General features: G+C 34.0%; 2 protein-coding genes across 2 annotated transcripts; one reads left to right on the forward strand and one right to left on the reverse strand.

Annotated features, from left to right (window-relative positions):
* The first annotated feature begins 791 nt into the window (after nt 1-791).
* On the forward strand, nt 792-2,795 carry LOC130987879 (uncharacterized). The gene is made up of 4 exons (XM_057911580.1): nt 792-966; nt 1,816-1,920; nt 2,099-2,175; nt 2,379-2,795. The coding sequence occupies exons 2-4, from the start codon at nt 1,820-1,822 to the stop codon at nt 2,516-2,518; spliced, it is 318 nt and encodes a 105-aa protein (XP_057767563.1). The 5' UTR covers nt 792-966; nt 1,816-1,819; the 3' UTR covers nt 2,519-2,795.
* Nucleotides 2,796-5,783: 2,988 nt separating this feature from the next.
* LOC130987880 (ubiquitin-conjugating enzyme E2 27) lies at nt 5,784-9,748 on the reverse strand. The gene is made up of 5 exons (XM_057911581.1): nt 9,310-9,748; nt 7,863-7,911; nt 6,528-6,687; nt 6,233-6,322; nt 5,784-6,109 (listed from the first exon to the last, which is right to left on the reverse strand). The coding sequence occupies exons 1-5, from the start codon at nt 9,488-9,490 to the stop codon at nt 6,002-6,004; spliced, it is 588 nt and encodes a 195-aa protein (XP_057767564.1). The 5' UTR covers nt 9,491-9,748; the 3' UTR covers nt 5,784-6,001.
* Between the last annotated feature and the right edge of the window lie 510 nt (nt 9,749-10,258).

Genomic DNA, 10,258 nt, shown 5'->3' on the forward strand with positions numbered 1-10,258 from the left:
CTTATATTTATATCTATCAATCAAGTTTGAATATTGAAACGATTTTCATTTCTTTACGTTTTTAAGTTTGATATCTTACATTAATTTTAACAAATAATTAATTTTGTAGTATTAATTAATATCACTATAACATTTCTTTCAAACACCGACGAAATATTTTGTCCGTACGAGATTAATGATAAATTTAAATTTCTATATAGTGATGAGATTTTTTTCCGTTAAAGAGAAGAGTGACACGTATTTAATTCAGGTCACATACTTAAATGTTTCCTAAAATTATTATTCATTTTCAATTGCCGAATTTGACCAATTAGTATCCAATCTACATAAAACTACAAATTTATCTTTGAATAAGTTTTTAAATACCTCACAATTAAGTAGAATTATCGCAAATTTAATGTGGCTTGACCTGAAAATACGTGTGTAAAAATAAATTTCCCAATGTTACATAAGCTCGATTTTTAAATTTTTTAAACAAAATTCAGCTGCAAAAAACATGTTTTCTTAACCTACATGCATCGGTAAAACTTCATTTTTCCACGTGACTCAAGTCACACATCAATTTACTATAATCTTATTCAATTTTTTCTTGGGTATCGAAAAATTTATTTGGAGATAGATTTACATAATTTCCTTTGATTTCAATATTAAATAATCAAAGTCGTCAAAGATGAAGAAAAAAATGATAATTCTAGGAAAACCTCTGACAAATTTGATGTAGTTGGGCCCATGTTAGGCCCAATTCTAATTGAGCTTAAGATTATGTTGTGGCCCAATATTAAAAGCCTACATTTCATTGGCTCAAATAGGATTGAAGTAATTCTTCTAGAAGTTATAAACTATTTGAGGCGCTGCTGCTTCCGCCCCCCGCCGCCGCCGCCGCCGCCGCCGTGCTGCTGTTCTATCACACATTTGTCGAAATTGAGTTCTCAGCCTAGTGTGTTGACTTCCTAGACGTGCAAAAAGGTTCGAAAATTTTGAATATATTTCAGTTAAATGATTATTGTCGATTTTTTTTTTTTTTGAGGTCAATATTTTCCTTCTTCGAAGCTTTGTTGAGTGAAGAACTTGTGCTAAGCTTCAGTGTGGGGGTTTTCATAGAAGAAGTAACTAGACTATCATATCTGTCATCCATTACCTGAGAAAATGAGTCTGGGAGTTCTAATCTTGAAAAAAAAACTGGAATGCTTTCACACAAAATGTGAACTTGATATAGATAAATTGCAGTGTTCAGTCATCTCGTTTATGATATAGCTGATCAATGTTTTTAGAGTTAAAGCTTTTGTGGAATATTTTTTATGATTATTTAACTATTTAAGTTATCGATTTGCTCCATGTCAAACCGAAAATTACAATTTGGGTAATTTTCTGCTTAACGGAGTGATTCACAATAGTTGAATTTCTACACTGTGTTAGAGGTGTAATTTTCTGGATTTTGTCTGCTTTGTCATCTCTGATTTCTAGAGAGATAAACTTATTGGGAGATGAAGAAAGATTTTGGTAGACGCTTCACTCAGTCAATAATATGATTTTAATTATACTCTTCTCTATTTTCTTACACAATTGAAAACTCAGGCATTTCATGGTTTGTAATGATGAAATTAATCACAACTAATTGATGCTATGTAGGTATAGGTGATATAGTTTATGATATTTCCTGATAAATGCTTGGGGTGAAACCCTTATTCTGGTGTTTGAGTGGTCTGTTTCATTTAGAGATTTTAATGAGGAAAAAGAAGGATGGGAAATCTGTTTTAGTTGACTATCTCTCCAGTGCTAAATGGTTAGTCTTTTCAATATGCTATCCTTCAACAGTGTCATGGAGCACGGGTCGATCCAGGATCAATCTCAAGCAACATTCTCGTTGACAGACGAAGACCACACTCTAGCAAACTCAGTTAGATATATTCTTAATCAAGAGTAAGTTCTACCACTCTTGTAATCTCGAATATGAGTGAGGGGTGTAGTGGTGAATGCATTCTTCATACAGGCATAACCAGTCTTTTGTAATACAATGATCATGTTTCGCGTCAACTGTTATTTTCCTTATTCATTCTCGGAGTCAGACCACACTAAGGAGGAATAAATTTCCTTGCAGCCCAAGAGTAACATTTTGCGGTTACAGCATACCACACCCTTCCGATGCTCGGGTGAACATCAGAGTGCAGACTACTGGTAAAGTTTGTTAACCTTTCTTGGATACGCCAATTCAGCTAGTATAACAAACAAATGTGAAGCCTCCCTTGCTTAGTAACTTGCATTGATGCTCATAATGATTTAGAACTTCTCTTTTGTATGCCCACTCTTCTATCCAATCCAAGCAAACATATTCTCTTACTTTGTATGTGAATATTCCCATTTTTGCACAATGGCTGTAGGCGACCCAGCTCGCGAGGTATTGAAGGATTCGTGCCAGGATCTAATGCTCGTATGCAAGCATGTCACGAGCACCTTTGATCAGGCTGTAATGGAGTTCAAGAGTAAGCAAGGCATAGAATCCATGAATATTACACCCTAATATATATGGTGCCCTTATAAGCCATATTTCCATGTAGAAGAAGTTATCATATTAGAGAAATCTTGAGCCATATATGAGTGTTTTGGTTTCTGTTGTTTCCTGTTGCTATCTTTTTGTAGTTATTTCTAACCCTTCATATTAGATGGAGGTCATTTTCGGCAAACAAATATTAGTAATTGATAACAAAATTATTATACAGATTATGTAAGATGTACGTATTTTCAAGTATTTTCATGACCATTTTTGCAATTTAAGCCTACCTTTTTAAGGTTTGCAATGCTGTGTTGCAATTTATTACAGTTTCCTTTGACTTGGACGAAATGAAAGTGAAGCATGCATGTGTTAATCTCACATGTGTTGGGTAAACTGTCATGTTTTCATACAACAAGCACTAGACCTAATGAGAGTTGAAGTCACTTTCAATTTAATTAATAAAATCGTGTTGCTAGTATTTTATAGAGTAGGACATATTTCCACTAAATGTTGTCCATTTTTTCAACTAACCTAAGTACAAATTTAATGCTCTAGTTCAAGCAAAAAGTTGAAAACTTCGTTGCCAAGACTCACACTTTTTTTTGATATATATATATATATATATATAGGGAAGGCCTAAAATAAAAACACTTCTTAAAATATAAAATATTCTCAAATGTAGCAAAAATTTAATTTTCACAATTCGCAACCATAGCCCCACATCTTTTCCTTAACTTTTATCCTTATAAACATTTTTTTATTTACAAAAAAATCACCCCAAATTCAATCTCAACCACAAGTGATGGAACCCTTTCTCCACTACATAAAAATCATCAGCACTTTTATTAAAATATGTACCCGCCAAAAGTGTTATACTTTTGGTGTACGGAATCTCAACCATAAGTGATGGGACTCTTTCTCCACTACATAAAAAACATCAACACTTTTATTAAAATATGTGTCCACCAAAAGTGTTATACTTTTGGCGGTGGACGGAGGGAGTAATGATTATAGTTAATGATTGTTTTTGAAGTTAAATACTTATGTACATTACTCCCTTTGTCCCACTTGAACAATTTCTTTTTTACACTGATTTTAAAGAATTTGTATTTTGTTTCTCAAATTTTGCGGGACGGAGGAAATACTATTTACGACTAATAATGTGATTGTAAATTGCAGATAAAAGTAATTAATTCACGATTAAGTTGATAAAATTTTGGTTTGCTTCATGTCGAAAATGGTGTGGCTCCAAAAAAGTGTGGACCTCAGAAAAATGAATTGAGTATCAAATGGGTATTGACCTCAGAAATCTGAAATGAGATTAAAACCACAAAAATTGCTAAAATAGATCCAAAAAATTGACGCAAAAACAAATGATGATATGTTAGTAGTTAACACGTCTATTTTGTCGGACGTAGAGCTCGCACATGCCTCTACGGGACCGCCCTTATTCATTTGGGTGAAATTGGTGGAAAATTAATTAATTGATTGATTGATTGTTCTTAAATTATTTTACCAAATTATGTATGATTATTTCTTGAAAAGATGGTTTTACATAGGAGTACAAGGTAAATAATAATAATATAAGGATATACTCCCTCCGTCTGCGATATCGTTTTCACATTTGCCATTTCGATCCGTTCACGATATCGTTTCCATTTTCATTTATAGAAGTAGGGTCCACAAATTTTCACTCACAACAATAGTGGGATCAAAACTTCACTCACTACAATATCCACTACTACCTATTACTATTCGCTACTTTTCTTAAAACCCGCACCATCCACAGTGTGGAAACGATATTGCGGACGGAGGGAGTATAATATATGGGTGTAACAATTTAATATCAACCACCTTTATTCGCCTTTATGAGGCCATTTTTCTCCTCATAACAACTTTATCATGATTTTCCATTACCTCCTACTTTTTATTTAAGTCAATCCTAACAAACTCATTCAATAATAACATCATATAATTCCACTACACTATATATCCTTATTCCTTGGTTGTTATTACATTATATATGAAGCCATAATATTCTTGAGTATTTTCCATTGTTCCAACTTCCATGTATATTCCTCAGGAAGGGAAGCCATGGGAAAGGGCTGCTGCTGCTCCGACGACGACGATGGCGGCTCGTCGTCGCCGCTGCTAGGGTTGATGGTGGCGCTGGCGCTGGCGATCATGCTGTTTTACTTGTGCCAACCTCCTCGTGTTAGAAGATACAAAGTTTGCTGCACTCACTATCCATGCATATGTTAATTTTTACTTAATTAATTAGCTCTTCTTTATTTATAATGTATGTTGAATTCTGTGGGCTTTTGCTCTTCTCACATGAGATGTATATGCTTTCCATGCCATGTGCATATATTAAGTTTTGTTTCAATCTTTTTTTTTATGTTGGTTAAGTTCTTGCCATTTTCTTAGAGGTTATTTTGCAGTTTATTGAGGAAAAAGAGAAGATTAAATTGATCATTTCATTTCAAGCAAATTGATTTGGATTCACTGTTTGAAATGAAGGAGGTTCTAAATAATGAAAACTTCCACAAAAACAAAAAATCAACCTTTATTCATGATTGATTTGGTGTGCCTCTATCTTTTTTCTTTTTTGTAAAGTTGAAATGCCACTACTATATCTATTGGATTATATGTCAATAGATGAAGAAATCAGGAGCCATTATTCTTTTGCCTGATCTTTTTTTCCTATTTGTCTTTTTTGTTTTTTGCCTTTGTCCTAAGTCACATTTAGCTACTTTTTATTACCACTAGATACAATAATCATTAAGAAAAATAATATCAACAGTAATGATTACTATTACTTTACTCGCAGGTTAGTTATTTTGATACAAGTAAGAAATCTCATCCATTAGTCTTTATTGTCATAAAAATATCCATAATCACATTTTTCCAGTGTTGAAAATTAGAAAATGTGTTTCATCAAATTTTTGTGATAATAATTAAACTCTTACTATTACATACAAAAAATTGAATTGTTTTTGGGATTGCAAATAAACACAAGGACAATATCTGATTTTCCAATAAGAAAATAGCCCATTTCAAAATGTTATCCTCTCGTGATCCCTTCCTAGTATTATTTAATTTGAAAACTATTTTGTTTTTTCCTTAGTGCCCCCACAATAATAAACACTAAACAAACACAATACTATTAGCTTACCGTAGATATCTACCATATCTTTATCATGTATAGCAAACAAAATTTTGAATATTTTTAACAAAACCAAAAATGAAGATTAAAATGCTACTCATTGCATCAGATAATTATTGGCTTGCATTTGGTTGAGAATAGAAATTTGATAAATCAAGGGTCAAAATGGTCATGATCGAGCAGAAACAAAAGGAAAAGATTGAAAAAATAAAAAAGATATAGACATTGAAAGAAGAAGGGGACAAGTATTCATGGAGTGTAGTAGGTAGGATCTCCTTTATGTATACCATGCTGCTGCCATATTCAAATCTAGTGATCAACACAACTCAGGGCAGCAGATTCTGCTAACTGGAGCAGAGCTTTTCAAGAGCCAAGTTCTCGTCGCCACCGACACTCTCGAGAGCACTTCTCACCAAAGCTTCAGCAAATCCCATCTCCACAAGCTTCTGCACCTGCGCAGATTGCAGCGAATTTGTAACCATGTTCAACTTAACTGGGGGGTTGTCTCCAAGTACGAGAGGCGAAGACAAAACAAGGGAGATACGACAAATAAATTTATTTAGAATATTGCGTACCTTTTCCTCTACACCAAGAGACGATGTTTTGGCAAATGCCTCTGTCCAGTAACGAGCCGTCCCAACAAAAGTCTGGTAGTCTTTTAGATACTGAAGAGTGGAGAAGAATAACGACCAATAAACAAGTAGGGATGGTGAAAAGAATTGATATCAACCAGGTAAGAAATATAAGCTTTCGAGCAACACCAAGATTGACCATCGTAAAATGAAGTGTACATGGGAAGAGAAAGCACAAGATAAAATTTGTGACATAAGTTCACCAGGAAAACAAGATGAAAGCACTCATTGACAGCACCTGTTGTGCTACAACAGCATCCTGGGGATCGTCAGGTTCGGGAGCAGATAATAATGCTTGAACAGAAAGCAGTGCTGTTTTCAAAGTCAGTGCTGGGCTCCATTGGTCTTTCAGGATATCAAGGCATATGGCACCACTTTGACTGCTAATATTTGGGTGCCTTTGATGTAAACGAAACCATTTAAGAAGTGAAAACGTAAAAATAACTTCACAAAGCATGATATCAAAACCTCATATACTACTGATAAGCAATAGAAAATGAAATACAGCTGTAAAGAGTATTTGCATGAAAATTCATATATCAAGTCCAACATTAAAAGTAAGGCTTGAGTTAGTATCGAGGCAAGCTGTGAAGTTTGGATACGAAATAGAATTTGGTTAACAATGAAATGTGATGTACTCTGTCGGGCCACCTGAGTGATGATAACGTGTCCAATGTAAAATAAGTTCAATCCCCATTTAGATAGCCTAGAAATTAAGAGTTGAGAAATATCTTATCTGAAAGATCATTCATCTAGATAAAAGACTATTCTATCAGGATATAAGATTTAATTAGATAATACACTTTCTACGCCGAAACTCTTGGTGTTTCCATTATGCAGGAATCACCGACTCCCCCTCACTATGAATGTAGAGCCAGACAGAGTAAGTACTTGAGTCTTTTTCATAGACTCCATTCATTTAATACTATTTCATCATCGACATATAATTTGCATATCTTACAATCCTACTGTCAGCTTAACAGGTACTTTTATGATTTAGCTCTATGCCAAGGCACTTGAGGGCTTCTAACTCATGTTTGCACATAGAGAATTAGGTGCAAACTGAATCATAGCCATGATGATGATTGAATTTAAGGAAACCGAACTGGCCAATAATCCACAAAGAATTCCACAAATAAGGTGGGAGTCCTACTCACACTATATCTTGAAATCTATCCATATGTTCTCGGTAAGAATTTAGCACTTAAGGCATGCTGTCAATCATTTGTTTACTTATGCTTACAAAAGAAAAGATTGAAGAAATTATGCTGCCATCAAACAGTTGAGCTGAGTAGATCCGGCAAACATCATAAAATCTCAACCTGTATCAATCCACTAAAATGTGAAATCTCCTTCCTCAACAAGCTCTATATAAGAAAACGTAGCAATTGAATGCATCATATCGTTGCACTATCATAGAAACATGGTATATGTGTGAAGTCTGGTGGAAGATTTCCAATGTTCACTTAAAATCAAAGAGTTTCCTAACAAGCATGACAGCCATCCAGACCACATACTCTTACACGCAAACATTAGGGGAAGAAAAAGCACAGAATGACAAGTTTCACCATACCATACTTTAGTGGCAAACCGCATTTTGGGAGGTTCAAACGGGTAACCATCTGCAACGAGGTGGGGGGAAAGAATCAAAATGCAAATACTTACTAAACAACAAGAATCTGTTACTTTTCATGATAAAGTAAGAATAAGTTCCCTATTACAAAGTTTCCAACCATCATAAACAAATTGAAGGAATCAAACTCAAGAAGGGCAAGGAGATGCAAGATTCTTCATACAGTTTTTTATGTCATTATTTTCTCTGACATATTTTATTCTCAGATTATCATAGAAAAGTATCAGAAAAGGATTGAGCATTAGGTTCACTCAGTGCAGAACTAAAGATGCAAAATTCCTCATAGAGTTCTTTATGCCATTACTTTCTCTGACATATTTCATTCTCAGATATCAGAGAAAAGTATCAGAAAAAGATTGAGTATTAAGGTCCACTCAGTGCAGAACACAAGATTCATTTTACAGCTGAATCTGTCATATTTCAGAAGCCCTGTTCCAACCATAAAAGTTATTTATAACTATAAGCAACCTAATTATTTTGTAGAGCCCCAGCAATTTGACATGAATCAGGAAATTCAATATTAGCATAAACTGCTTTGCTAAGAAATCAATCAAAAATTTTAGTTGTTTTTTTTATAAATTCAAATTTTGAAAATGAAGCTAATGTTGAAAACTGAGCCATTTTTGCCAGAGAAAGTAGTATTTGTTGTGGTTAACTAGAAATACGCATTGATCTAACCAATGACTAAGTGATGTAAGGATAGGGAATGAAGTTGTAAATAGCCAACAAGAAGCAAGAAGGAATATTTCTTGCTTGTATATGGACTCCCCGGGAAGGGGGAAATTCACATCTGTAAGTTTGATGTTAACAATAAATTTCAAGGGTAGAGGGTTCCCAAAAACTTATACCAGAAGATGGTTCGGAATGAAAGTAAAGTCCAAAGAGGATATTGGACATGAAGTAAAACCCGACCAAAACAAAGGGCCTCTGTAGTACTGTGTATTGAGTAGGGCATTGCATTACATTGACTTCTAAATGGCTTTAAACAACTTCTACTCTTTCACAGAATGCGGCTGAGTGCAATGAATTTCACCATGATCACAAACCACGTCTTAATCAAGGAAAGTTCTTACATTAATTCACAAAAACAACAGTGCTTCATCCATATATTCAACAAAATGAGGGGTTAAGTATGCAAATACCTTCATCTTCCAATTATCCAAGTCAAAGCCTTTTCCTAAATTCTCTTTATCATTCACAGCCTAATTAAATGCATATATATAAAATAAAATAAAATAAAATAAAGACTAGCACACACATACTGGCATACATACACGTGATACAACATGAGAAAACACTGTCAGAGCTATTTACATATTCTGAAGAATTCATTTCTATATTCATTACACCCAAAAGAAACTCTACGGAAAGAGAAATGAAAGATTACCAGGCAGAGTAATGTCGATCTTGAAGGTGCCACCTTCATAAGGTGTACCAAGAGGACCAGGGATTGTACCAAGCAAGAAGGCGAGATTGGTTTCACCCTTAGGTATGACCTTTATCCCTGAAACCTCGAAGTCTTTATTGCAGTCCTGCAATTCCTTCTGAACCCTAGCAAAATCTACCATTTTCGTATGTTTCTCCGACTACCTCTTCCCCCAATTCGATATGAAAAACGTGGAATTGAGGCTGTTGAAGAGTGATTTGTAGTGGGGCTTGTGTAGGTTTTATGCTCCTCCGCGGCTTCTTTCTCTCTCTTCTTCCCAATAAGAGAGAAGAAGCGTGCAACACTGCGTCGACGAAAGATACCAAATGCTGTTAAATGATATCCCTAGTTTTGGACGTATTTGCTCATTGTTTGAAGGGATTATAGTCAAAAAAATAAACGAACTTTGATAAAAGTTGCAATTTTCACTTTAAATTTCACATCGACGGAGTTCAATCATTGCAAGTTCAAGTGAAATTTACAACAAAAAATATAAGTTCAGGTATATTTTGGCTAATTTGAAAGTTCAGATGAAAATTGCAACTTTTATCAAAGTTCGTGTATTTTTTGGCTATAATCCCTTTTTTGAATAATAATTATTGGAGATATCATATTTTCATTGTTGTAATTCTTTTGTCCCGCTAAAATTTGAATATTCGGAAAACAAAGAATTAAAATTAAAATATAAGATTGAGCTTAAATTCATTAGTCTTAAATTGTGATTGGGTATTGACCGTATTGTACTTGTAACTTACTTTCTTTTATTGTGTTTCTATATTTTATGGGTATGTTCTTTTTTTTTAATGTAATTTATTATGAGAAAATAAGAGATTGTATGATAATAGTATACTCCTTCAAGTGAAAAAAAAGGGAATGAAAATTGGTGATATTTTTATTTATTTTTTTGCAA

The sequence above is a fragment of the Salvia miltiorrhiza genome, chromosome 6, assembly GCF_028751815.1.
Source record: "Salvia miltiorrhiza cultivar Shanhuang (shh) chromosome 6, IMPLAD_Smil_shh, whole genome shotgun sequence".
Classification (NCBI taxonomy): domain Eukaryota; kingdom Viridiplantae; phylum Streptophyta; class Magnoliopsida; order Lamiales; family Lamiaceae; genus Salvia; species Salvia miltiorrhiza.